The following is a 27,388-nucleotide window of genomic DNA, read 5'->3' on the forward strand; positions in this document are numbered from 1 at the left end:
TGTCAGTTGTGAATAATGCTGCAATGGATATTTGTATAAGTTTTAAAATTGGGAAGTTTGAATCTTCCAACTTTGCTTTTTTTTCAAGATAGTTTGGCTATTTGGGGCCCCTTGCCCTTCCGTATGAATTAAATGGCTGGCTTTTCTATTTCTGCAAAGAAAGCTTTTGGCATTTTGATTGGAATTGTGTTGAATCTGCTAAATGATTTGAGTAGAATTGGTATCCTGACAATATTTAGTCTTCCAATCCATGAACATGGAACATCCTTTCATTTATTTAGGTCTTTGATTTTTTTCAGCAGTGTTTTGTAGTTTTCTGTGTGTAAGTCCTTTGCATCCTCAGTTAAATTTATTCCTGAATATTTGATTCTTTTTGTCCTTCATTAGTCTGCCAGAAGCCAAATCCCTGAGTTTCCTAAGGTCTGTCTTCTTGATTGAAATGGTCAGATTACTTTTCATGTTTTGTGCGCTCAATGAGAAGACACTTCCCAGGCTGTAGAAGGGAGACAGGGTGTGCTCCCAGCCAGGATGGTGGACTGGGGTCACCCAGATGTGGCCGTGAGGGGCTCGGTAAGCCAGCGGTGGACAGCGGCGCAACACTGGCCTCAGCCCTTTGTAAGGTCAGCCTGGGGCTGCAACGGCCAACTTCGAGGTCCTGCAGTGTCGGGGCCTCTGCCTCCAGGTGCGTCATCTCACTCAGCTCCAGGCAGCTCGGGTGGCCGCCTCCCCTGGACCGTCAGGCTGGCAGCCAGGCCCAGGGCCGTTGCACATCAGCATAGCTTTGCCTCAGAGACGGATAAGAGACCCTCCGGGAGGTGCCAGGGAGCCCCAGCACTGGTGACCCAGGCCCAGCGGCCCCCCATGGTGGGGGTGGGTCCTCTCCTCCCCAGTTCTAACCACAACTTTCCTTTGCCCGACAGATAAAGAGGTCACGCCTCTGTGGTGCCCCACGGTGCAAGAGGTTGTCGAGGCGTTTCACAGCCTGGGAGCCCAGAGCCCGGCTCCGTACCCCGTGCGGACCCCTCAGCACGAAGCCAGGTGAGTCCTCCCCTGCCCAGCTGAATCTTCTCATCATGCCGAGGCCAACTGAACCCAGGCTCAGCCAACTGGGATCTGGTGTGCCGATGACAATCCAAGTGGACAGCTGACCTTCCTGAGACGCTCTGCCTGTGAATCGGAGCCTTACAGCCCCCGCGGGTTGGTGTCACCGCGAAGCCAACCTCGGGAGGACCAAAGAAACCAGGGGTGCTTTGGCTGACACCCCTCTCTGCCACTTACTTCTTCAGAGCCGTTGTTGCCTCTCCTCCTCAGTGAAACCCAGGCCTCTCAGCCTGGTATTTTCCAGGATCTGTTCTGGTCATTTTGGTCCATCTCCAAGCCCCTCATTTGGTCCCTTTCCCAACTTAAACTTAAGAACAGCAAGATGCATTTTTACATATGATTTCCACAGTTCTCTGTTTTGTGTCTGGGTTTCGTGGTAGAGAGAAGGATGCTGTGTGCAGAAGCAGGGGCCCTGCCCCCCAGCCCCAGGGCCCCACAGTGTGACCAGGCCAGGCTGGGAAAGGGAGCTGGTCCACAAATTATAGCACATCCAAACTCTTTGTTGAGACTTCTCTGAGATGTAGCAGGGTGTTTAGAAGCCTGGACAGGGGGTTTTACAGGAGCCCCCAGTCCTGCCAGGAGGGGCCGGGGACCCTGGCCCAACTGGTGGCTGTGGCTGTGCAGGCCACGCTGGGCTTTCCTCAGGCCCCATTCCACGGCTGGGTTTGCTGGTTGTCTGCCAAACCAAACAATCCACGCTCGGCTTCAGCTATAAATACTCCACACGGGTGCCCCTCTCCCTCCCCTCAGAGTTCCATATCAGGTATAAGAAGCCACTTCCCCTTCCCTGACCGACACAGAGCTGGACTCATCAGCTGGGATGAGCGGGGAAAGAATTAGACTCAGAAAAACAAAAGTAAGTGGGAGTCAGGGTGGGCTAGTGGGGCCTGGGGGGCTCACAAGGCCTACTTTCTTTTTATACTTTTGACGGCATTTACTAGTTTTGCCTTTTATTTTGTGTTTTTTTAAAACTGTGGTAACATGTAGATAGCATAACGTATCCCTTTTTCACCACTTTTGAGTATACAATTCAGTGGTGTTCATTACGTTCACAGCATTGAGCTCCCCCAGCACCCAAAGCTTCCGTCACCCCAGACAGAGACCCTAACCCCTTAAGCAGTAACCCTCCACCCCCCACCCCATGCCCAGTACCCTGTATTCTGTCTGTCTGAATTTGCATGTTCTAGCTGTTTCATAGAAGTGAGATGATGCTGTATGTAAAAGTTAGGTTCATGTGTCAACCTGGCCAGATGATGGTGCCCAGGTGTCTGGTCAAGCAAGCACTGGCCTAACCATTACTGCAAGGACATTTGTGGCTGGTTAATAAACCAGAAGGCTGGTTCATTAGGTCATCAGTCAATTGGCTGCAGCTAGTGACTGATGATGTCAACGAAGGGCATGTCTTCTACAATGAGAGAATCCAATCAGTTGGATTTAATACAATCAGTTGAAGACTTTTAAGTGATAAAGATAGAGGACCTTAACTTCTGCTTTGACTAGCCAGTGAAGCATTTCCTGAGGAGTTCATCAAACACCTTCATCAGAGTTGCCAGTTCACTGCCTGCCCTACGGAATTTGGACTGTGTATTCCCACAGTTGCATGAGACACTTCTATAAAATCTTATATTTACAAATATCTCTTGTGATTCTGTTTCCCTAGAGAACCCTAACTAATACAGCTTGGTACTGGGAGTGGTTCTTGAGAAACAGAATCTTAAAATGGGCTTAAAATGGGTTTTCTACTCTGATTAGATTCAGAGGTGTTAATGACTCCATTTCCACTAATCAAAATGGCACTGATAGTCCATGGCGTGAGTTGGAAATGGAGATACACAAAGTATCACCATTTAATTCACCTAATCAAACTCTTGTACGAAGCAAGGCTCTGGGTGACAGAGTTTTTGACACCTTAACAGGTTCTGCAGAGTTGAGTATAATGATGTTGGCGGTTTGCTCTTAGATATGCTGGATAAAGTTATAAGAGAAAGGGACAAGCTAAAGGCTTCAAATTTAAACTAAAGCACCATATGACACATGTAAAGGTTTCTATTGTGCCTTGAATGAAAATCTTATTTTCTGTGGCCGCAGACGAGCTTTCTGAAAACCAAACCCAGAGTCTCATTGTGCAGGTAGCAGATTTAGAACGTAAACTAAAATCTCAACCTCTCAGGGTGTCTGCTTTAAAGTAAAGGCATTGATTGGAAAAGAATGGGATCCTGAAACTTGGGATGGGGACATATGGATTGATAATAGTGGCAGTGAGGACATTGGAACCCTGGATTCTGCTGAGTCTATGTTAGATATACCTGTAGTGATCTGTGCTGAGGAAACAGTCCCCTGCCCCCAACCTCTAGTCTACCCTAAAGAGACAGCTACCCAACCTCCAGCCTGCTTTGAGGAAACAGCTTCCTGACCTCCAGTCTGCCTCGAGGAGCCTGCCATCCAGCCTCCACCTAAAGAGATTAGCCCTTCAGGGCCTGCTAAACCTGTAATCACCTCCCCTGAGGAAGCAGCCCTCACTCCTCTGTCTGGAGAGATTAATCCTGTTTCATGAGATGAAACTGCAATGGAATGTCCTGAGGCAAATGGCTTGAGGGATACTTCTAACTCTTTTCATGACCCACCCCCACCACCAGTCCTTGCCTCAAGACCTATAACTAAAATCCCAACAGGCCCCGAAGGGTGAGGTACAAAGTGTGACCCATGAGGAAGTACGCTATACTCCAAAAGAACTGCATGAGTTTTCCAACTTATACAGACAGAAACCAGGGGAATATGTGTGGGAATTGATATTAAGGGTGTGGGATAACGGTGGAAGGAAGATAAAGTCGAATCAGGTTGAATTTACTGATATGGACCCACTAGGCAGAGATTCTGCATTCTCTGTTGTAGCTTGAGGGGTTAGAAAGGCTTTAACAGTCTGTTTGGGTGTTTGGCTGAAACACGGGTCAAATGGTGGCCGGCATTACCAGAGGTTGAAATGCCAGAACTGCTGGTACAATATAGAGGAGGGGATTCAGAGACTCAGACAGATTGAAATGTTAGGGTGGATTTATCATGGAAGATCTCACACACCCCTGGAATGTCCAGAGGACACACCTTTCACCAGGATCATGATGAATACATTTGTGAGACTAGCTCCATCATCCCTGAAGAGCTCTGTAGTCGCCCTTCTCTGTAGGTCAGATATTACTGTGGGAACTGCTGTCCTTGAGCTGGAATCCTTAAACACAATGGGGATAATCAGATCGCAAGTGGGTAAAAGCCACATGGCAGCACTTAATTGCCAAAGTCAAGGTGGGTGTGGCTACCATAATGGAAAACAGGCCCAAGGCAGCAGTCAAAGTAACCTAACTTGCAGAGACTTATGGCTTTGGCTAGTAGATCACAGAGTACCTATTAGTAAAATAGATGGTCAGTCTACTAAATTCTTGTTTGATCTGTATATGCGGAAGAATTCTAGGTCAGGTGAACAGAAACAGAGAGTCACAGCCCCTTAATCAATTCCCAGACTTGAGACAATTCACAGATCCAGAGCCCCTTGAATGAGGGGAAGGCCAGGTACCCTTAGGGAAGGACCCTGTTACTCTGCCAAAAATTTATACTGTTAATCTTCCCCAGGGGGACCTACAGCCTTTTACCAGGGTAACTGGGCATTGGGGAAAAGGAAATGATCAGATATCTTGTGGGTTATTAGACACTGGCTCAGAAGTGACATTAATTCCAGGATGCCAAAAACGTTACTCTGGTCCACCAGTCAGAGTTGGGGCTTATGGAGGTCAGGTGATGATTGGAGTTTTAGTTCAGGTCCATCTCACAGTGGGTCCAGTGGGTCCCCATTCTGTGGTTATTTCCCCAGTTGCAGAATGCATGATTGAAATAGACATCTTGAGCAACTGGCAGAATTCTCACATTGGCTCCTTGACTCGTGCAGTGGGGCTATTATGGCGGGAAAGGCCAAGTGGAAGCCAAGTGATCCACTAGGAAAGTTTTTGCTTTCTGTTTCTGCAACCTTAAGCTCTGCTGGTCTACAAGTCTTTGTTCCAAAAGGAGGAGTGCTCCCAACAGGAAACACAACAATAATTCCATTGAACTGAAAGTTAAAACTGCCACCTGGCCACTTTGGGCTTCTCTCATGCCTCTGAATCAAGAGGCAAGGAAGGGGATTACTGTATTGGCTGGGGTGATTGATCCTATCAAGGGGAAATGGCACTGCAACTACACAAGGGAGGTAAAGAAGTGTCTTCCTGGAATACAGGAGACCCCTTAGGGTACTACGATGCCCTGTGATTAAAGTCAATGGAAAACTGCAGCAACCCAATCCAGGCAGGACTACCAATGGCCAGGAAACTTCAGGAATGAAGGTTTTGGTCACCCCACCAGGCAAGGAACCACAGCCAGCTGAAGTGCTTGCCTAGGGTAAAGGGAACATGGAATGGGTAGTGGAAGAAGGTCGTGATAAGTAGAACTATGGCCATGTGACCAGTTACAGAAACAAGGACTATGACGACATGAATATTTCCTCCTTGTTTTGTTATGTCTGTAAAGCAAATATCTTTATTTTCTTCTCTGTCTTATCCCCTTATCGTGTGACATAAGCTATATTGTTCATTTTGCAGTATTTAAGTTAAAGGAAATCAAGTTTAAGAGCTAATGTCTCCCAAGGACTTGCACCCTATTCTGGAGAGATTTAGTGTGTTTCTGGTTGTATGCAGGACAGCTGAGTATTGTTAGGCAAAATATATGTCTGTTATTGTTCTCTACTTAAAGTATGGTTTTAGGTGATGTGTATAACTGCCAAGTTGACAAGGGGTGGACTGTGATGGTTCGTTCATGTGTCACCTTGGCCAGATTATGGTGTCCACGTGTATGGCCAAGCAAGCACTGGCCTGTTACTGCAAGGACATTTGTGGATAGTTAATAAACCAGAAAGCTGGTTTATTAAATCAGTCAGTTGACTGCAGCTGTGACTGATTACATCAACAAAGGGTGTGTCTTCCACAATGAGAGAATGCAGTCAGCTGGATTTAATCCAATCAGCTGAAGACTTTTAAACAACAAAGACAGAGGACCTTCACTTCTTCAGCTGACCAGTGAAGTGTTTCTTGAGGAGTTCATCAAACACCTTCATTGGAATTGCCGGTTCGCTGCCTGCCCTATGGAATTTGGACTTGGGTATCCCTGCAGTTGCGTGAGATGCTTTTATAAAATCTTATATTTACAGATATCTCTTCTTGATTCTGTTTCCCTAGAGAACCCTGACTAACACACCATATTTGTCCTTTTGTGCAAAAGGGCCACTGTTCTTTTGAGCTCTGATGAGCATCGTTTGTCAAGTTGGAAAGTGGGGGTGGCCCCGGAGACTCATAACCACCTGGTTCACGCCACGCTCTGTAAAGAACCACCCCCAGCCCTTCTAGGTTCTCCCAGGATTTGGTAGCCTTCTGCTCTTTGGCCTGCAGGACAAATTTTCTGTCTCAGGAGGCAACAGGTGGGCACTGGGCGGCCCTTTAAATGTGTCATCTTGAATACTTTGCAACACAAACCTCCGCTTGCAGACTTGCCGCTTACCATGCGTGGAAGGTGGGGTCTGTGCCATCCCAGGGGGAGCCCGCGTGCCACCAGGGCCCAGCTGCCCCTTCCCGGTCCTGCTGTTTCTGAAACCCCTCCCCCCTTTCCTGGGGGCCCCCACCTTGGCTGGCTCTTGACACCATGTCCCAGGAGAACCCTGGCTGACAGCTGCGTGGGTGGCTCCCCCCAGGGGGGCACAGCTACAGAGGGGCTGGGAGAGGGGCTGGGACCACCCGCCGAGCCTCAAGGAGGGTTTCTGCTGAACCCGGCCTCTTCTGCTTCCAGCAGAAAAGCAGGTGCTGGACCCCCCAGGGGTGGGGAGGCGACCCCCAGGCGTCTCGGGTTCTGGCTTGCTGCTGTTCCGGGGGTAGTTCTGGGTTTCGTGGGGATGGAGGGCGAGCCCTCCGGGATGTTCAGGAAGGTTCTGGCATCTCCCCGCTAAGGCACAACATCCTCCATGGCCACAAGAGAAACTCGGCGCCTGCCCCACCCCGTGCTCCTCGCCCTTCATCCCGACAGGCTCAGCGCTCAGCCCGTGCCCGCTCGTTCCACGCTGGGCACTTCTGCCTTCTCTGTCGTCCTACAGGGACGTCCCCATCTGGGGCTCCCCTGGGAGAACGGATGCTCCCAAGGCTCCTTGGGGCACCCTCAGAGCCTCGTCACGACCAAGGCTGGAAGTGAGGGCTCCCTGGCTCCCTCGCCGTTTGTTTGTAATCGCAGCTCTTCCTTAAAACCCACCGCCATCGTGACCACCTTCTTCCCAGTGCATCAGGATTCCCTCTCCGAGGCGGCCCTCCTGGCTGCACGGAGCGGACCAGCTGCGTCCACACTGTGGAGACCGGCGTGGCTCTGCTCAGCGGCCAGGAGGGAAGGGAGAGCGTGGGAGGGCACTGGCACGGAGGGCAGAGCCTGGAGGCTGAGGGGCAGCACGGGGAGAGGGGCCTGCTGTGCCCGTCCCCTGCACTGAGGGCGTCTTGTCAGGCAGGGGGGTCCTCACAGGGCCGGCCGCCCCCCTGCAGTCTCTCCCTGACCACAGAGCCCAGCCGAAGACCTGGTCAGGCACCCGGGCAGAGGCTGGACGTGTGGACAAATGGCAGCTGACCCACTGACGGGGCACCCTGTCCAGCCGGGGTGGGTAGCTGGCCGTCTCGGGCCTGGGCTCCGATCCAGGTGAAGCTTGCCCCTCTCCTCTTCCGTTAGCTCCGCCTCAGTTCCTCTCTCTTGCCCTGACCTTGTCTGCACGGAGCCAAGCCGACGGCCTGGTTGGGTTTGGCAGGAGGAGCCAGTGTGGCAGGGTCCGCTGGCCGTGGGCACCTTCAGGGCTGCAGTGACCTGCTCTTTGGCTCTGGGCAAGGCCAGCACCAGTGCTCGGAGGGTGCACTTGCCGTCTCCTCTCTGACAATGTAGGAGCGGTGTCTAGCTGGTAGCTTTATTGTTTTTTTCAGCCCTTGGGGGAAACAACAGAAACAGGTATGGGCCAGCCACGTGCCCCTTTTGAGAGTACTCCATACGTGCAGAGCTCCTGGACGGTGGCCCGGGTGGGGGGGCGCGATGGACGAGGCCTCTTTGGTCAGGAGGCAAGTGGAGGAGCCATCGGCAAGCCCTTCACCTGCTGGGCCGGGAGGGCTGCGGGGAGCCGATGCTGAGCACCTCCCGCTGGGAGCACAGGGGGCGTCTCAGGCCTCTGCCAACGTGAGTCTCGGAATAGCAGCCATGGGCGCCATCTCAGGGGTCCCTGGCAGAGGCAGGGACTCAGGGACCCAGTTCACCACCGGCGGGAGGCCAGCCCATGGAGAGCGGCCCACAGGGAGGCCACCGGCTCAGCACTGCTTCCCTTGTCACGCTCGCACGGCCCCTCCCCGGCCAGCTTGCGTTCCGCCGCCCCCGGAGCTCCCATCTGTCTGAGAACCCGTCTCTTCAGTGAACTGGCGAAGACGACTCTGGCTGCCTGCACCCTCCGGGAAACGGACCCCTCCCCACTCCGGCTTCCGTGCCTGGTGCACCCTCCCTGGCAGGTGCACACCCAGCTCGGTCCACACTGGCCCAGGCCCCGGGTGGCCCGGGCGGGCAGATCCAGCTGCGCCCTCCTCTGGCCCCAGTACAGGCTGAAGTTAGGAAGAACGGCCGAATCCAGGCCCAACTTCAGTTTGTGGACACCAGCCCCTCTGGAGCCCAGGGGACAAACCTCTCATCCTCGGGGAAGCAGCTCCAGGGCCAAGAAGTAAATCAGCAGAGACGCCGCGGCAGCCCGTGGGACCCCCCGGGAGGCTCGCGTTGTCGGCTGTGTGGTTGTCATCGTCAGCGTTTTCATTTAACGAGAGCTGAGTCAGCTGGATGACGGGTGGAGGCGCGGCTGGGGCAGCACAGGGCACCCTGGCACCCACTCGCTTACCTCCCTCGAAGTCAGCTGCACACCGCGAGCCAGAGGGAGGGTAACTGTGCCCAGCGAGCCCGTGCTGGGAAAAATGGGGAAGGGGTGGCGGGACTGTGCTGCCCACCGGCGCCTCTTAGGCGTGAGCGTCCTGCACCCTGGGCGGACTCTGGTCTTGAAAGAGGATTTAAAAAATAAAACCCCGATGTGCAGCCAGATCTCAGACCTGTCTCCTCACTGGGGGAAAACTGCCCATGTGAACTTATCAGTAGACGGTGGGGTAGCTCCGATGGGATTCCTCAGGAGGAGGGGGCTGCAAGGATTGTTTTTACTCTGATTGCTGCATTTCTTGCAAACTTTAGAAACGAACCCTGACGTAAGTACCACCATGGTGAACCGGTCGGGGCAGGCAGAGTCATCACAAGGACAAAGACAGAATTCATTCCAGGAAGTCTCCCCCTTGGGGGGATGCTGGGAGGTGTCCTTCTTGTTTCTAAGTCCCAGGCCTCACCGGAATGGCTGGTTCTGGGACCCCCCCCCCCCCACCCGAGACCCCTGCCTCCAGGCTGCATGCCCTCGTCAAGCCCCCGCCCACACCTGGTCATGGCTGGCGGTGCGACCAGTAAACATGGGCAGGAGTGGCAAGTGTCACCCCCAGGAGGGTGTAAGAGGCTGTGGGGCTGCCCTGGGCACCATCCTTCCCTCCGGGGTCGCTGGCAGAGGAGAGGCCCGGGCACCGAGGGACCAAGGCCTGCCCACCCCATGTGAGCGAGCGGGGGAGTAGGTCCTCCTCCCCGGAGGCCTGAGCCAGGACCCCCAGCTGAGCTGCCCCTGGGTTCTTGTCCCCCGAAACTGCCAGAGATAATAAATAAATGTCATTTGTTGGAGGCGGCCATGCTGTGGGGTGATTTGTTACGCGGCAGTGAATAACCAGCACAGGGGCAGTGGCGTCCCGGTTGAAGGGGGTCATCAGAGGGTCCCCTGCCCTTGAGTGTGTGGGGGCCCCCTGCTCTGCTTCGCTTCCCCCAGGTGTGCCCTCGGTTATTTCTTTGCTGTCTGTCCAGTGGGTTTGTTACTTTGTCTCTGCTTTATCTTTAGCGTGCTTGAAAATGGAGCTAGCGAGCACTGCAGCGGGCAGCCGGGCGCCCCTCAGGAGCCTGCCTTGGACGCCAGCCTTAGCTACATCTGCAAGGTGAGAGGGTCGGCCCCTCACACTGCTGGGCTTGTGTTCCCCTCCACTCCACTTTCAGTCCATGAGCATGAGCCGGACCCTCCATTCCCACCGTGCCGGAGCCGGTGTGCAGACGGACCCCAGGCCCGGGGCCCCCAGCACCCCTTGACCTCAGGCCTGGCTGCTTGTTTTTCTCAGCTCCGACCCCTCCCTCGGAGGCCTCCTGCCCCCCTCCTGCCGCCCTGGCCCCCACCCCAGCTCTCTGTTTCCTCCCAGTTCCTGAGCCTGTGCGTCCTGGCCCGGCCGGAGGCCTACAGCGACCAGAGCCTCCTGGGCCTGATGGAGCTGTTCTGCCGGGCCGGCCTGGACACGGGGCTGCGCCTGCTGCCCAAGACCGACCTCCAGCAGCTCCTGCTCCTGCTGCTGGAGAACGTCCGGGAGTGGCCGGGGAAGGTATGGGCGCCCCCAGCCCCAGCCCTTTGCCCCATCTCGGAGGTCCCGAGTGCCCCTCGCACAGCTTCGTCTTGGGGACTGCAGTCGCCCCGGCAGGCCCTGGCAGGGGTCGGCAGGCTGGGGGGCAGGTGGGCCTGGAAGGCACTTCTGCCCACAGCCCCCTCAGGGTGCCCCTTTTCCACAGCTCCAGCCCCTGTGCTGCGCCCTGAGCTGGGTGTCGGACCACCACCACAACCTGCTGGCGCTGGTGCAGTTCTTCCCAGACGTGACCCACCGGGGCAGGTGCGTCCCCTCCCGGCCCCTGCCTCCCTCTCTGACACGCATCCCCCTTCCGACACACCACACACGCCTCCCCTCTGACACGCATCCCCCTTCCGACACACCACACACGCCTCCCCTCTGACACGCATCCCCCTTCCGACACACCACACACACCACACACACCACCTCCCTCTCTGACACGCATCCCCCTTCTGACACACCACACACACACGCCTCCCCTCTCTGACACACATCCCCCTTCTGACACACCACACACACACCACACCACCTCCCCCTTCTGACACACCACACACACATGCCTCCCCCCTCTGACACGCCTCCCCCTTCTGACACACACACGCCTCCTGCCTCTGACACACATCCCCCTTCTCACACACACACACACACACACACACACACACACACACGCATCCCCCCTCTGACTTGCCTCCCGCCATGGGGCTGGGCCTGAAGGAACCCGGAACGCTCCCCAGCCTCCACCCCAAACCTCCATCCCATTCCTAAATCCCAGGGGAAGGAGCTAAAAATAAAATTCACTTGTGAGTTCTTTACAAATGGAAAAAGCCTAATTTTCTTAACACACTCTTATTAGCAAAACAATTGCCTGCTGTAATCAGCTTCCCGCCCTCCTCTCTCCCCTCCCCAGGCCTCCGCTGGGGCTCCTTGTAACTCAGGTTTCTGCAGAATCTGTCTCCCCAGAACCCCCCACCTCCCCTGCCCAAGCCCTCTGGCTTCGTCCTGTCCCTTTTCTGCTCTGCTCCTGTCACTGTGGGACGTTTTCCTACTCATTTGTTCCCTCAGGAACCTTGTCGGGGTCACCCCTGTGCCCCCCTCCCCCCTTCTAGAACACTCCTTGGATCCTCTGAATGAAGGAAGTGAACAAAGCAACTCTCTGGCCTTAGGAGATGGGCTCCTCCTCCCCCCTCAGGGGCCCCTCCCTCAGGCGACCCCCATCCCTCTCGTCCCTGGGCCCTCCCCACTGTCCTCCAGCCCCCCAGGCCCTCCGGGAGGGCCCCCCACCCCCAGCCTTTGCGGCCCCCTTTGGCCCCCGTCCCGAGGGCCCGTTGGGGTCCCCGCTTGTTGACGGATGAGTCCACGTCAGGTACGGTCGTCCTGGGGGGCGGGGGGTGGGGGCTCAAGCTCTCTCCCCTGGGAGAGATGTTCCCTCAACCTGGGAAAGACCCGGGCAGCTGGAGGTCCCTTCCCCAGGGCAGGAGCGCAGCGCTCTGGGACAGCCACCCTCCCCTCCCTAACCCCCAAATCCTGGTTTAGGCCGCCTCTCCAGGTCGGCTCCGTGAGCACACAAACCTCGGCTGCGACCCTTTAATTCCTCCCCTCCTGCTTTCGTTTCGTCGTCTCCCCGCACCCCCCTCAGCCTTGCCAAGCCGGCACCTGCGGGGCCACCCGGGCACGGTCACCCAGCCCCCGTGTCCCATTTGCTCTGACCAGGCCACATTATTCGGGGTTGTTTATCTCACTTATATATATACAGCGAGCCCCGTTCCTTTTAAAGCTGCGTAATATTCCCCAGTGCGTGTGTGGCCGTTCATCCAGTAACTACCCGCGCAGAGAAGCTTCCGGCATCTGTGCAGATGTTTTTTAGGGTAAACTCCTCCAAGTGAATTTGCAGCCCTAAAGTATGTCAATTTAAAATTTGGCCTTCAAAAAGAAAAAAGCCATACCAGTTAATCACACCACCAATGGATATGAAAGGCCTGTTTTCCCACCTCATTAATACTGGTGTCAGGTTTGTTTTTAAGTTTTAATCAATCTGGTGAATGAAAACTATCAACCTGTGGTTCTGAATTTCATTTCCTTGGTTGCCAGTGAAACCTGGGCTCCTATTACACATTCATAGGCCTTTTGTGTTTCTCTCTGTAAATTACCCGTACGTATTCCTTGCCAATTTTTCTATCAGATAATTTATCTTCTTATTCACTATGTTGATTTACGTTTTGTTTATTATATGTGTTGCAAACACTGTTCTCTTCTAAGTCTGTAAATTGACTTTTTTAAACCTTTGTGTATTAGTGAACTGGATGTTTTTTTTTAAATAACTTTTTCAATAATTTTTAAATTTTATAATAGATCTAGAGTTACAGAAAAGATGCATGGGCAGTACAGAAGTTGAAGTGGAACATTTGCATAGTTGAACCTTTCCATCTCAAATAGGAAGGCCTTCGTCACCCAGGTCTATGAAAATACTGGGTTACATGCTGCCGTTACTTATATAACTCAGCTTCTCCCGTCTCGTGAACCCATCTGGAATCTATTTTTTTGTAGGGATGACCCAGGGATCTGATTGGTGTTTTTGACTCCAAGGAGCCAGTGAACCCAACACCACTTTTTGTTTGTTTGTTTGTTTTTTAATTTTTGTTGTGTTAACTTTTAGATAACAGCCTTCCCATTTCAGCCACCCTCACATGCACAGCCCCGGCACCAGCTTTTCTGCTTTTATAATCCATCCTTTCCCAGCAGACTAAGACTCTCACCATAGCCTAAGTTTATGGTTTATTTGTTGCTGTCCACATTAAACTGATGTTGGGAGTCAGTGTCATTTGCAGGGTGGCTGCCAAGGTCAGTGCCCCCCAAATGCTGGGGAGTGAACGAAACCAAAAATCCTTCCGCTCACGGTCACACAGACGGGCCAGCAGGGGTGGTGTCTGTGCCAGGAGCTCTGCCAAGAAAGAGCGTTTGCAGGCAGGGTAGGGGTTACTCGTTTATTTAGAAATTGTACTGCTTTTTCTAAATCGATGAGGCACTCACAGTACAAAATCCCAAGGGCAGCGGGGAGCACAGAGCGAGGACCCTGCGTGGCCACCGGGCTGCACTGCCTGCCCTGCGTCGGCGCGTCTTGTCAGTCTGGGGTTCTAAATCGGGTCCTGAGGAGCTTCTGGCCTTATTTTGCACCCCGGTGCACTCGGTGGGGGTCTTTCATCCCCCACTCCGGGCTCCTGGTCTGCTGGGGCGCGCGGCCGCCCCGGAGGGTGGTGGTTGGCCCTGTGGCCCCTGTGCGTCCACTCAGCTAGTTCAGCACAAAATGCGAGCGCAAGGCCCCGGCCGCCCCCTTGCAGATCGGGGCTCCCGCCCAGGGAGGGCCCGCAGATGTAAGGAGGAAGGGAGCTTGACCAGGGAAAACGAAAGTGACCGACGGAGAAAACTGCCGGAAATAGGGCCGGAGGGAAGGCGCTTCTTGCGGGAAGCTCTGCTGGGGGACCGTCCCCCGCCCTGGAGCCGCAGGAGCCGCCCCCAGAGGCGGGGACCCCCAAGAGCCCCTCGCGAGTCGGGCTGTGCCCCCGCATCTCCGGCGTCACCCAGGAAGGGCTCCAAGGGGCGGCAGGACCGAGCCCCTGCCCGGCGGAGTGGGATGGGTCCCGGGAAGGACGAGCCTGGGGCACCGCTCCCTGCTCGTGGGGTGCAAGGCTCTGCAGCCCAGCCGCAGGGCCGTTTGCCAAAATCAAGTATATGACCTAAAAACGTGCAGGTTTTTAGGACTAACAGGTTGACCCGGAGCAGTAGATCGGAGCAAAGATGTATTGACAAGGGTGTTTAGCGTAGAGACTTTTATAGTAGAGAAAAATTAGAAACAGCCCCCGGGCCTCACCGCCAACCGAATTCCACCCACAATGCAGAATACTGGACAGTGTTTTGGAAGAGAGAGAGGTTAAGGAAATAATGCTAAAATGGAAAAAGGTTACAAAACCGTATGTAAAGCGTGATCCCAATTTTGTTTGAGGGAAAAAGCAGCATTTGGTTATTGAGAATAATATAAGTGACTTTTATTTTCTCTGGGCTCTTTTCAATTTTCCAAATACCCTATTGGCCTCCCAGCTTCTGCTCTCCCTGCGGCTGGTCTTCACCATCTGGCCAGAATCACTCTTACTTGCTTGTTTTTAAAGTGTCATTAAAGAAAATTTCAGACCTTCACAGAAGTGGAGAATAGCCCAGTGGAGGCCCTGTGGTCTTCTGCTGTGCTGCACTTCAGCAGCTACTGGCTTCTGGCGGTCGAAGGGCACTTCACCCTCACCAGTCCCGTTCCCCACTGTCCTCCAAAGATTATTCTGAAGCAAGTCCCAGCAGCCATGTTTTATCTGTAAATAATTCAGTAGATAGCTGTAAAAGAGAAGGCTCTTGTACCATCACACCAGAAACATTTAACAGTGAAAGAAGGATCCTTTTCAAAAGGCAATCAATTAAGCCACTTCCCTGCTCCCACACCCTCCAGGGCTTTACATCACGATTAGAAGGAAGCGGAGCCCCTGGCTCTTCTCCCCGCTGACCTGGGTGGCACTGGGCCCTGGTGTCTTGAGGTTCCCTGTTTCTAGGAGGCTCTGCCTCCCTTGACACGAGATGTACCCTCACCTCTCTCTGGCCTCCACTCAGATGCACCGACCTCCTGAGGAGCCCCAGCACCTTCCATCTTCTTTCTTTTCTCGCCAGCCCGTCGGCCCCTGAAATACATCTGTTTGCCTGTCGCCTGCCCCCGTATTAAGTTCCTGAGGAGGAGGAGGTCTGGGGTTCCTCACTGGATCCCCAACGCCAGAACACTGACGAGACTGTGCTAGGTGCTGAAACAGCCTCATCTTGTAGGGATTTGGTGAATAAGTAAATCCCAAAATTTGGCTCTTGTCTTATCTTCGTTTCTTTGATGGAAGTACATTGTTGTGGTGGTTGTTTTCAGGGTGGTGATCCCTGAATTTGGACATTCTTCCTGTGTTGGGGAAATTCCCCGTGGTGCCTTTGTGCCACATCCTGGGAGCTGGAGCTAGGCTGAGCCAGTGGATGCTCCTGAGGAAAGATGGATGGTCCCAGGGAGCAGGACACCAGGACACAGGGATAGCAGTGCTCCCAGGACCCAGAAGTGCTCCCCAGGACCCAGGATCCCCAGGACGGCAGTGCTCCCCAGGACACAGATGTGCTCCCCAGGACCCAGGATCCCCAGGACGTCAGTGCTCCCCAGGACACAGACGTGCTCCCCAGGACCCAGGATCCCCAGGACGGCAGTGCTCCCCAGGCTCCTCCTGGCAGGGCCCCTGCCTGGTCACCGCTGCCCAGGGCCCCTTGGCCACTGGCTGTTTCCTTGAGCCGAGCTCTCTACCTTCCTATCAATTGTGGAATTCCACGGTGTTCTCTCGGCACAGTCATCTCCTCTAAAGCCGCCAGCCAGGTTCTGACCAACAAGGAGGGACTGGCTGACAGTTAAAGTGCAGCAAGAGTTGGAAGAAAGCAGCCCTGTCCATCTCGAGGTCATCACAGACGTAGGAGCAGGGGACCTAGGCGAGCAAACCCGAGCTTTCCGGCTTTCCCCAAAGCCCTCTTTGTTCCTTCCATGTTTTCTGCTGCCCAGGAGACCCCTCTGTCCCCAAGCTTGCCACTTCCTCTGGGCACTCGCCCAGTCCACTTTCTCGGGGTCTGTCAGCCCCTCCCGCCGTTGTTTCCCAGGCCCCTGCTCTGCCTCGGACTCCCTCCCCGCCTGCTCTTCGGCTCTGCCCACCTGACCACTGCCCGGCCGCTGGGTTGCCTCCCCTCGGCCCCCTTCCCCTTCCGTGTCACGGTCAGCTTCCTCCGTGCCCTCAGCAGGCTCCAGGCTCACTGACCGTGCCGCTGAGGCCTCTGCGCTGTCAGCGGGCCGGACGTCCTCGACTGCCTGACCGTCACTCACTCCCCACACGCCACGGTGCCCCTACCCACTGGCTGCCCCACTCCCCGGGAGCCCTCCTGCAGGCAGCGCTCTGTCCCTCTCCTTGGCTCTTCCTCCCAGTGGCTGCAGGCACCCCGAGCTCCAGTCCCACAGCAGCCACTCCATCTGCACCCACATCGCCCTCAAGCTCCTGCCGCACCTCAGAGCTGGGACCGCAGCAGGAAGTTCTCACCTGACACCACAGGCCTGCAGGCCCCCGGGGGTGGACCAGGCCAGAACATTCTCGAAGGAGGCAGCCACGAGCTGAACAAGCTCATGTCCCAGAAGGGCAGCACATCTGGGGAAACAGGAGGTGAGAGGAAGGTCAACACAAGGAGCCGTGCTGCAGCCGGGAGGAGGACATCAAAGGGCAGTGGGTCATGCTGAAGCCACAAGCGTGAGGCCCGGTGGCCACAGAGGGTCTGGCTCGCTTTGATGAGTGGGGGGTGGGGGTGACTCGAGTCCAGGAGTCGGCACACCTCTTCCGGCACCACCTCTCCATAAAACTGCCCCGAGAAAGGCCCTCAGTGACCTCCCGGTGGCCTTTTCTGATGGGACTGCGTAGATGTCACCTGGAAGGAAACCTAAGTTTGCTAAAGCTGCCGAAGGCAGTATACCAGAAATGGGTTGGCTTTTACGATGGGATTTATTAGTTTACACATTCTCAGTTCTAAGGCCATGAAAATGTCCAAGTTAAGGCATCACCAAGATGAAACCTCTGAAGAAAGGGCTGCCAGCATCCGGGACACCTTAGTCACTGGGAAGGCACAGGGCCGCCTCTGCTGGTCCTTCTCTCCAGGGGCCATTGCTTCCAGCTTCTGGCTTCAGTGGCTTTCTTGGCTCCGCGGGGGCTTTTCTCTGAAAATTCTCTCCAAACTTCCCTGGGTATTTCTCTCTCTGAGCTCTCTGGGCTTTTGCTGTCCTTTATCCTCTCATGAAGGACTCCAGTAAAGGGTTAAGACCCACCTTGAATGACTGAGTCACATCTCAACTGAAACCACCTAACCAGAAAGTCCCACCCACAGTAGTTCTGCACCCACAGGAGTGGATTGAAAGAACATGATCTTTTCTGGGGTACATAATAGCTTCAAACCAGCACAAGGGGGAACGTCAAAAATCCCCAGGGCCTTTGGAGCACCCAGCCCCAAATGGCAAAAAGCTTCCGCTCCTGGACAAGAGTGGCATTCCTTCAAGCCTGGGAAGGGCCTGGCCGGTCAGGGCTTTCTCCTGGGGATCCCACGGTGCAGAGTCCCCGAGGGCAGATGGTAGCACAAAGGGGAACCACTTCCCTGTGGTTAGAATTATCCAAAAACCGGACCAGGCTGTCTTGGTGGATCCACCGCTGCTTTGGCTGAAACAAACACTGGGAGTGCGGCAGAGGGAGTTACATGGACAAATACGGGACGTTAGTCTGGGCGACGTGTAAGGTGCTTCCTGAACCCACGGTTCTATGACCTTATAATACCAGAAGGGGAGGGAGAGAAGCGGGAGCACAAGGACGGCAGGGCAGGTGACGGGAAAGGGGAGGGGGCGGAAGGTGGGTTGCAACTGGCCGTAGGTGCTTTATTTACCGAATAGTAACGGACGTGCAGAAAAGTGCACCCACGTCAGGCGTACGCTTGGTGCCCTTTGCCTGCTCCAAACATTGACAAAATGGAACAGGACCACATGGTGTCCTCTTGTGCCCTGGTTTCTTTGGCTTGACCTTGCATGTGGGGTTCACCCAAGCTGATGTGAGCGGCTGTGGGTCCAGCCATCTCTGGCTGTGTGGCCTTCCAGCGGCTCTGCCCTGGTTTTCCTGCCCATACCAGGTCGGCCTCACGGTGACCGGCCGGGCAGCCTGGCAGTGGTGGGCTCGGTCATCAGGGCGGGTGGACAGCCAACCACTGAGGAGGTGACCCCGGCTTCCAAGCAGCAGCCTGCGTTCTCCCTGCCAGCCTGGCACACGCTCACCCATGGGTGAGGGAAAAGGTACCCAGCTGGGTGGCCGAGCTCAATGCGGGAGTGGGTGGCAGGAGCGGACGCGGAGGCCAGGCCCGGAGAGGCTGGGAGCTGGACAGCGTTTCTGAGGCGGAACCGGCCACTGTTGTTGCTTCCTCAGCTGCCCGAGAGAAGTGGAAAGGGCCCTCCCGCCGCTGGCCAGCTGCCTGGTGGCCTTGTAGGGTAGTCCAGCCTTGGCCAGGCGGCTCCCCTCCGTCGGGGGGGGCGCGGGGTGTGGTGGGTGGGTGGGGGGCTGCTCTGACGCCTGCCCCCCCCCCACTTCTTCCCTGGAGCCCCTGCAGGGCGCCGGGCTGCAGCACGCGGGAGGGGTCCCGCCTGGATCGAGGCCTGCCCTCCCTGCCCGCTCCCTGCTGTGGGTTTGGAAAAGTCGTTTTCTGCCACTGCCTCCGCCTCCGCTGAGCTCATCCTGCGTCCGGGTCTTCCAGAGGCCCGGGGTGGTGGGGGCGGCGGGGCCGGGAGGGCCGGGGCGGCTTCCGCAGCCTGCGGGCCGGGTTCCTGGGAGGCCGGGCGGGGCCGCTCCTGCTGCCCCGCGCCCCACCCCGCCTCGGCAGCCGTTTAGGTTGAGTCTTTTTCTCTCCTCTCCATCTGCACAACCGAAAAGTGCCCCTGCCCCTCCCCACCAGCAGGACCGAGCGTGCAGCGGCCGCGTGCAAAGGGCCGGTGGGAGGGCAGCTGGCACGCGCAGATGTGGGCTTCCCCGTGCCCACCCTCCCCTCGGCTGCCCCTCCGTTCTCCTCCTCTCTGGATCCGGCCCGGCCCACCGCCCCCTCCCGGTCCTGGGGCTGCCCCGCCGCCCTGGGCCCCAGATGCAGGGCCTGGGGCTCAGCTGCCAGCCCCGCGGAGCGCTGCGCCCTCCCCCTGGACCGGGCTAGACGGCAGGTTCCCGCTGGCCCAGAGAGGACGGGAAAGGGGGCGCCGAGGCGAGGGGAGAGGGAGGTGGGGGGCCTGGTGTTGGCTGTGCCGTTGGCTGCGTCGGGGCCATGGCGGCCGGCTCGGACGGGGGGGCCGCGGCTCCTCCGCGCCTCCAGCATGGGGACACCCGCAGCAGGGGTCAGGGCCAGGGGTCAAGGTCAGGGGAGGCCCCCAGGTAGAACCCAAATGCTGCGCGCTTACCTTAAACTCAGAAGTATCAAAATCAACAGTACCGCACACAGAGCAAAGCACGAGCTCTAAGGGGACGGCTCTGGATTTCCCCCCAGTCCAGCAGGAGTGCAGCCAGCCCCCGAGGCAGAAGCCGGGGCCACCCCGCCCTCCTCAGTCCCCGACCCCCACCCAGCAGGGCGGGTCAGGACTGTCCTGCTCTTACCAGGCGCCCTCTGGGGGGGCGGCCTGTGACGCTGTTCCGTAGCCGCCGCTCTGAGGCCTTGCGTCGTGCAGAGGGTCCAGCTGGCCATCTGTCCTCGGGGCGGCGGGCGTCCGTGTCGCTTCCGGGCCTTGTTCTGTGTGATGCCGTCTCGGGCATCCCGGGGCCGCCTGTTTTCTGTGCCCAGCGGAGAATTGCTAGGTCACGCGTCGGGCGTGCTTGATTTACGCGGATCTGCCAGCCTGTCTTCCGAGTGGGTCACTGTGATTTGTGTCCCCCGTGGCTCGTGGCCCTCCCAGTGCTGGTTCTGCTGCCCGCTGCTCGGTGCCCCTGGCTCCGCCGCTGCTGCCGACTTCCTTGAGGAAGAACCAGCTGAGCAAATAGGCAAGGCCAGCATGGGGCCCGGGCGGCTAGGGGCGCCCATGGAGCCAGTCCTGCCTCCCCCAGGGAGCCCGAGAGCACCTTGGGGTCCCCGGCAACGTTGATACCTAAAGCTTTTCTTCGGGAGCCCAGGGACGGCCCCGGCTGCCATGTGTCATCTGCCGCGGGTCTCCCCTGCACTCCCAGGTGCCACCTTCCCCAGGGACCCGGGACTGAGGGCCAGGCCTCTCGGGGCCACAGATATGGAGGTGCACAGAGCTCGTCACCATCATGGTGGCGGGAAGCTCGCGATGTGGCCGAGCCCCAGGCCAGGAGGGGAGCAGACCCGGCGGCCTCAGGGGCACCAGTCAGGGGCTTCACCTTGCTGCCCTGTTCTTACCACACCCCCAGCCCCTCTCCAGTCGCTCCCAGCCCCCCGCCCGCCCCCAGCTCCACACACCAGGTCTCTCTCTCCTTTACACTCACCCTGGCCCTCAAAGACCCATGAAAACCAGAGCCCCAAGCATTGGCCCCTGAAAAGCCGGCCAGCAGCCCCCACTCCCGGAGAAGGGGGGTGATGTGGCCCCTCCGAGTGAGCCAGGACCCCTTGGCGGCCAGACCCAGACACCCACCTCGAGGGGACTGAGGCATAAAAGTGTCCTTGTCGGCTACAAGGTGACCGCAGGGCCAGGGCCACTGTTTCAGGGCATTCCAGGCCCCCTCCGTGTCCTGCCCCTGCCTCCCCCTCCTCCCTGTCCCTTCACCTCCCATGTCCCCACTTGGAGGCACCTGTGGAGCCACAGCCCCCGGGGGACAGCCCTGGTGGGAAGGGACACGCTTTCCCGAGAGCTCCAGCCGAGGCCCAGAGGCCCGGGCCTGGCCACGTGCGAGGAGCTCTGCCTTTGGAGCCCAGGTCTGGGCAAGGTGGGGAGAGGGTTCCCCAAAGGAAAGCCGCTGGGTGCTGGCTGCGGAGAAAAAGTTTGACCCCTCCTGCCACATCACCCGCCCTTCACCACCCTAAATACCTGAAAGATTCTAAGGCTGCAAAGGAAAGAGAAGATAAAGGGGGGTTCGAAAGCAGCTGAATATTCCTAGCTCCAGGTCCCCGGGGACGGACAGCTCTATGTATATCCACAGAAAGAAACCAAGACATTGCTAGTGATTTCATTTGTTTGTTTGTTTGTTTTTTTTTGCTAATTTTTTTACTTTCCCATCACGAACGCACTGTTACTTGTGTGATACACAGTAACCGCCGTAAACCCGAGGAGGACCTCCTTTGCAGGGGACGGCCGGTGGAGGGGAGGCCGCCCTGGGCTGACCCCTGCCCTCAGCCTCCCTCGCTCCTTCTCCCCCAGGCAGCTCCGGAGCCAGCTCAGCCTCGTGGTCATCGCCCGGATGCTGGGCCAGCAGGAGACGCTCCCCCTCTGGCAAGAGAAGACCCAGGTGAGCCTTTGCCCCCGGCTGGGGCGGCTGGCACCCATCGGGGCTCGGGAAGGCCTGTGGGTGGTGAGCGTCTCCCCCGTGGCCTGTTGAGTTAGGAGCCTTGGACCAGGACAGCCAAACCGTGTTTGAATTTTTTACTCCTGTTCCTTCGTGCAACAAGTATTTTTTATTTTTGCATCCTTATTCCGTTCTAGACACCAAGGGCAGAGCTGTGAGCTGGTAGCATATTTTTATTTCTTTTATTTTTTAGAGCAGTTGGAGGTTTGCAGAAAAATCACACAGAAAGTACATATATTGCTTTTTATAGATAGAATAATAGCCACGATGGAAAAAGGTGCTCTGCAGTTAAAGCTCCTGTCTCCAGTGTCCCTTGGTCCCTGTGTTCGCCGTCTTTTGGGCAGCAAGGACCCTAGACATCTGTTTCTCTTCCCTGTTCCTCTTCTCTCCAAAAAGCTCCGTGCACCTACCTGCAGCTCGGGGAGACAGAGCGCTCACCGCCCAGGGCTCTCCCTGCCAGCCCGGAGTTGCCGAGCGAACTGAACACCAGAGGGGCACGGCCCTCTTGGGCGAGAAGCTGGGTGTCCCCTGTCGCCCGAGGTGTCCAGGCACAGCCTGGCCTGGGGGCTGGGAGGGGGCGGCACAGCGAGGAGGAGCCCAGGGAGGCGGCTGGTTTGGGGGGTGTCGGAGGGGGCGCCGCCAGCTGCCGTCCTGGCCCCCCTGCCTGGAAAGCCTCTGCCTGGGGAGTGGCCTAGGGGAAGTTCTGTTGGGGGAGAATCAGACCACTTGGGCCTGGGGATGCCTCGACCACCAGGCCGAGCTGACCCAGGGGTCTCAGCCACGCCCAGAGGAGGCTGGGGCAAGGCGGGCAGGGGGACCTGGACCCCTTGGCCAGCAACAGCGGAGCCAGGCCCACCCCCACCTTCAGACTCCTGGGACCAGGGCAGCCCACTGCTCCCCTGGCTCCGTCTGTCCATCCGTCCACTCCTCCGTCCGTCCACTCCTTGAATGTTAACGGGGTGCTGAGCACCTCCTGGAGCAGATGCTGGGGGTGAGCAGGGAGGGAGAAGGAGGCACCGAGCCAGGCCCGGGGGCTGGTGGGGGCTGGCCAGGCCGAGAGGATGCAGAGGGCTTTCCAGGCGGGGGACCCCGACATGCAGAGTCATGGGGCAAGGGGACCTGCCTGCCCCGGCCTTGAAGGGCGTCTCAGGGTGCCTCTCGCATCTCCTCCAGTGAGAGCCAGGCCTGTCGGCACCTCCTGAAGCTCCCAGGGGTCGTCCTTGTCCCCTTGGCCACCCCTCCCTGAGGCACCCCTCCCTCCCTGCCTGTCACGGGCAACACATCTCTGCAAAAGCCAGCAGTCACTGGCCTGGCTGGTTCCTGGTGCTGACTTTCGCCCAGGCAGCAAGGACAGCTGGAGAAACCGAGGCAGGGTGCAGTTAGGAAACTCTCGGTGCAACTGGGTTTCAAGCCTGGGGACTCTGGCTGCAGAACCCATACTTCTGACACCCCACAGTCCCTGACACCCCCAGAGCCTACGCCCAAGCCCCACAGAGCCCCTGACAACCCTAGAGCCCACACCCCTGACCCCTTAAAGCTCACGCCCCTGACCCCCCCCCCCAGAACCACCCTGGCCCACGCAGGTGCCGCCTCTGCCCCTCCCGCCCCTCTTGCCACCCCTCACGGTGCCGCGGCCTGGACCCCGCGTGGTGCTCCACTCGCAGCCGCCCAGCCGGTGCACATCGTGCTGGGCTGCAAAGGGGAGGACAAGGGCCCATCTTCCGCTCCCTCGCTGACGCAAGTTCCCGCTGACTGGGGTGGGTGCGAGGGCCGAGCCTGGGCGCCTGCAGCCGGAGCAGGTGCTGAGAACTACAGAAGCTGGGAGACCAGCCCCTCCAGGCCCACAGTTCCCGGGAGGGTCCAGGTCAAGCGCTTTCCCTTGCTCCCACGCATCCCGGGAATGCCCCAGAACCAGCATTGCTTGGCCCCGGCAGCCCAGGTCGCCACACTGCAGACCCCTCCTCCCACAGCTCCTGCTCCAGGGGCAGGTGGGACCCCCGCCCAACAGGGCACCCAGGAGAGAAGCCAATGTTTGGTGCACCAGGTGGTGGGAACTGCATGGAGGAAAGTAAAATGAGGGAGAAAGGGGACAGGAGGAGGCTGGGGTGCAGTTTGTCAGGGTGATCATGGAAGGGGGCGTTTGAGCCCAGACCTGGAGGAAGCAGGCACGGTCCTGGGGAGGAGCACGTCAGGCTGGGGGGGCACCAGCACGGCTTCTCAGGTGGGAGGCCGGCCCGGTAGCGGGGGCTGCACCCGCATTGCTTCGTCTAAGAGGGAGAGCCGTCGGAGGCTCTTAGCAGAGGGGAATCAAACCCTGGTGGCCCCGGCTGCCGCGCTGTGAGACTCTGGGGGCAGGGGGGCCGGGGGGGCTGGGGCGGTGGCTCCCGGGGTCCTGGGAGAGGTGACGCTGCTCGGCCCACATTGGGGGTGGCGGCGTGGGCGTGGGGAGTGCCTCCCCGTGCAGCCAGCGGTGCCGGTGCGGGGTACGGGAGGAAGGAGGAAGGAGACGTCGCGATCGGCGGTGGTGCTGCTGCCTTAGAGGTGCCTCTGCCGAGCCAGGCAGGCCCCGGGGGAGCGGGTCTGGGAGGAAACTGGGAGTCTGAGGATGTGGTCTGTCCGGACACCTTCTCCCAGGCCCCTGGGTGCCACAGCAAACCCTGCTGGGCAGACCGTGTCTTCCGGGGGGGCTTCAAATGGCAGAAATCACGGGGGCAGGTTCTCACGTAGCCAGGAGAGGAGGCTGCGGGCCTCACCTCCACCTCCACTGGTTTGTCCATGCATTCATTCATTCATTCATTCGTTCAGCAGGTATTTATTAAACATACACCATGTGCCAGGCGCTGGGACTGTGGGAAGGGAGCAGAGCCGGGGAAGGGGCCGGCGGCTACCGCGTGGTGTGGGCTGCAGGGCCGGGTGGGGAGCAGCAGGAGGGTCTCCCTTGCTGGCAGGAGGGGCAGGGCCAGAGCGGGAGGGACACAGGACCAGGGGGAACACGGCGGCCACCCAGGGCATCACAGACCCCAGCTCTGGGGGAGCAGGAGCCGCTGTGGGTTTGAGCCCTGGGGCGCGTGCCGTGTGCACACCTGCCGTCTCCTTTCTCTGGTGGGGAAACCGAGAGGTCGGTGGAGGCCAGAGGAGAGCCCGTGTGCAGAGAGGCTGGAGCAGGCGCCGGCCCTCTCTAGGGCCCCCAGGGCCCCCACAAGCCCCTGTCCGGGAAGGGGTGTGTCCACAGGGAAGGAGATGGCTGCAGCTGCCAACGCTGGATACAAAAGAAAACAAGCAGTGGGATGGCACAGAGGCAGCTCCTGAAGTGGCAGCGGATTGAAGCTGCCTTCTGGTGCAAAAGGAAAAACCCGGGAGTAGACGAGCGGCTGTCACCCCGTTTTTCTGCCAGCCCCACCCAGGGCTGCTGCTGGAGGGAGGGCCCAAGGCCAGCAGCTGGGGGCGCGGGCGGCCTGCCCAGGGCCGCTTCCAGGGAGCGGGCTACACAGCTGTGAGCCCCGGGCAGCAGGCCGTTCTGGAAACCACTCCCCCGTCTTCCAGAGCCTGAGCCGGGCACAGAGCTGTGGTTTCCCTGAAGCTCCAGATGGTGCCCCTCCAGCCAGGCCCTCTGCCTCCCAGACCCCCCTCCCTATCCCGCTGCCACCGCCTCTCCCCTCCCCGGCTGGGGGGCTCAGTCGCATGCAGAGGCGCCCCCAGCCCAGCTGCCCCGGGGAGACAGGGCTGGCTGCACCCGCAGCTGCTCGGGGCTCAGCAGGTGTGGGCAGGTGGTGAGTCACGGAGCAGCCAGGTGTGTGTGCCAGGCAGGGCCGGGCTCGAGCAGGGGCCTGGGGCACCAGGGCCCCCCGTGGCCACCCCACCCCTGCTGGCTCTCAAGAGATGGGAGCTTAGTTAGCTGCCTGGGTCCTGGACCCCTGTCCCCCCATCAGGCCACACGAGGCCCCAGGAGTAGGGGGCTCAGAGCCTGCCGGGGAGCCCCACTGCCCTGGGTGGAGGCCGCCCAACCGGCTGTGTGGGTGGGCCCGGGGGGGGGAACAGCAGGCTGCCGACATCTGGGCTGATGCGGCCCATTCTCTCCAGGGGGGTTACCCAAAAGATAATGGGTGAGTGGGTACTGCAGATGCAGGGACTTACGCCCCGAGTGCAGTGTGCAGGCCCTGCGGGGAACCCCATCCGAACAAACCAACTGTAAAACGACGTTTTTGAGGCAACAAGACAAAACTGGACACAGGTGCTCCATGGCACGGAGTCCTCGGGAATTTTCTTGGGTGTGGCAGCGAGGAAACCTTACCCCTGTCTGCTGGAAACCCCTTGTGGGTGCAATGAGAGGATGTCTGTGTTTGCTTTAAAATTCTCAGGAAGAAAAAATGGGGGGCCGGCACCACAGGAAGGGCAACTGATGCCAGTAGCTGAGGTGGGGGCCAGCTCGTGGCTTGGGGTCAGGTTCTCTGTTCTTTCGTGTGCATGTAAAACCTGCACAATAACCAGTGAGTGGGATGGGAGGGGGCAGTGGGCCGGCGGAGGTGGCATAGCCACTCGCGTGGGCAGGGGCTTGCACCCCGGCAGAAGAGAACCCCCCGGTGTCTCTCCTGGTGTTGGTTCTTCTGAGCCCTGAGTGCCCCCCAGGAGGTAAGTCCCCTTTCAGCCCACGCAGATCTTCCCCATTGGCTTCTTGAGGGGAGAGGCTGGGCCGTGGGTGTGACCCCGTCCCTGTGGTGACAGCCTGCCCCCGGCCACGCTGCTCCTCGGCAGAGGTAGACCCGGGCCCCTGGCTGCCTGCAGACCCCTGCTGACTGTGGGGCGCCCTGAGTGACCGCCCCCCCTTCTCGCCCCCAGCTGTCCTCGCTCGGCCGGCTGCTGAGCCTCATGGGGCCTGCGTCCCTCAGGCAGTGCTTGGCCTCCGGCTGCGGGACCCGGCCCCCCCCGCCAGGAGCAGCAGCCCCAGTCGAGTGCTGAGCTCGACCACCAGGTGAGACCCCGGGCACTGCCCCTGCCCACGTGGCGTGGCGCCTGGTCCCTCCTGGCTGCTGCCGGGCCCCTGGAGGGGCAGGTGCCGTCTTGCCTCCGCAGGCTGTGATTAGCACCCTTACCCTCGCCCCTCCCGGAGCCCGGCCTGCACTGCGGATGCCCGCCTGGCCCGCTCGCCTGGCCACGCTTCCTTGATGGCCGGACGGGGTGTGTTTGCCGCAAGGTCTCACTTGTCTCGCCGTGTGGTTTAGAAAAGACGTGGGGCCGAAAGGCCGAGGCAGGGGGGATGTGAGCGGTGGGCTTGTCAAAGGAGAAACATGGGGGGGGGTGAGCGGTGGGCTTGTCCAAGAAGAAGCTTGTGGGGGGTGCATCCCACGTGCCAGGGGAAGAGCTGGTCTGGCCTCCCTGCTCCTTCCAGGTTGGGTGCTGGCCTCTCCCCAGTGTGTCCGAGTCGACTTCCCAGGCTCAGCCTTCTTGAAAGCCAGGCCTTGGTGGGAGCAGGAGACGAGGTGCACAGGGGCCTGGATCCCGGGAGCCCTCCTCTCCTCAGGGGGCTGCCCTTCCACTTTGGAGGGTGGAAATTCCAGTCGCACTCCCAGAGGCTGAGGGTCTGCGATCCCGAAGTCC

At 58.4% G+C, this 27,388-nt stretch overlaps 2 protein-coding genes across 9 annotated transcripts in view; one reads left to right on the forward strand and one right to left on the reverse strand.

Annotated features, from left to right (window-relative positions):
• The window catches only part of FAM178B (family with sequence similarity 178 member B), a 100,147-nt gene that overhangs the window by 61,241 nt on the left and 11,518 nt on the right, over nucleotides 1-27,388 (forward strand). Inside the window, 9 exon segments of the mRNA XM_037806640.1 lie at nucleotides 921-1,012; nucleotides 6,685-6,689; nucleotides 8,233-8,253; nucleotides 10,142-10,235; nucleotides 10,491-10,667; nucleotides 10,852-10,949; nucleotides 21,649-21,736; nucleotides 26,630-26,695; nucleotides 26,697-26,762. Coding sequence (XP_037662568.1) covers nucleotides 921-1,012; nucleotides 6,685-6,689; nucleotides 8,233-8,253; nucleotides 10,142-10,235; nucleotides 10,491-10,667; nucleotides 10,852-10,949; nucleotides 21,649-21,736; nucleotides 26,630-26,695; nucleotides 26,697-26,762 — 707 coding nt within the window.
• On the reverse strand, nucleotides 14,530-20,235 carry LOC119512678. 8 transcript variants are annotated; one of them, XM_037807502.1, is made up of 5 exons: nucleotides 18,201-19,310; nucleotides 16,823-16,927; nucleotides 16,048-16,222; nucleotides 15,312-15,737; nucleotides 14,530-15,040 (listed from the first exon to the last, which is right to left on the reverse strand). In XM_037807502.1, exons 1-4 carry the CDS (start codon nucleotides 18,584-18,586, stop codon nucleotides 15,627-15,629), a joined length of 777 nt encoding a protein of 258 aa, XP_037663430.1. In that variant the 5' UTR covers nucleotides 18,587-19,310; the 3' UTR covers nucleotides 14,530-15,040; nucleotides 15,312-15,626. The 8 variants fall into 8 exon arrangements, 2 of the variants coding, with proteins under 2 accessions (XP_037663430.1, XP_037663432.1); XR_005212441.1 differs by lacking the exons at nucleotides 16,048-16,222; nucleotides 18,201-19,310 and adding an exon at nucleotides 19,744-19,919; XR_005212438.1 differs by having other exon boundaries at nucleotides 15,312-16,222; nucleotides 17,109-19,310.

This window comes from Choloepus didactylus, chromosome 17 (genome assembly GCF_015220235.1).
Source record: "Choloepus didactylus isolate mChoDid1 chromosome 17, mChoDid1.pri, whole genome shotgun sequence".
NCBI classification, from domain to species: Eukaryota; Metazoa; Chordata; class Mammalia; order Pilosa; family Megalonychidae; genus Choloepus; species Choloepus didactylus.

Excerpts from the sequence above, each read along its gene's own strand:
- LOC119512678 (XM_037807502.1), bottom strand. The coding sequence starts at position 18,586 with ATGGGTGAGCGTGTGCCAGGCTGGCAGGGAGAACGCAGGCTGCTGCTT. Across the intron at positions 16,928-18,200 it reads TGCACGTCCGTTACTATTCG|ATGTGCTGCCCTTCTGGGAC; the intron begins GTAAATAAAGCA and ends CTGTTTCCCCAG. Across the intron at positions 15,738-16,047 it reads ATTCCACAATTGATAGGAAG|GAGCATCCACTGGCTCAGCC; the intron begins GTAGAGAGCTCG and ends ATCTTTCCTCAG.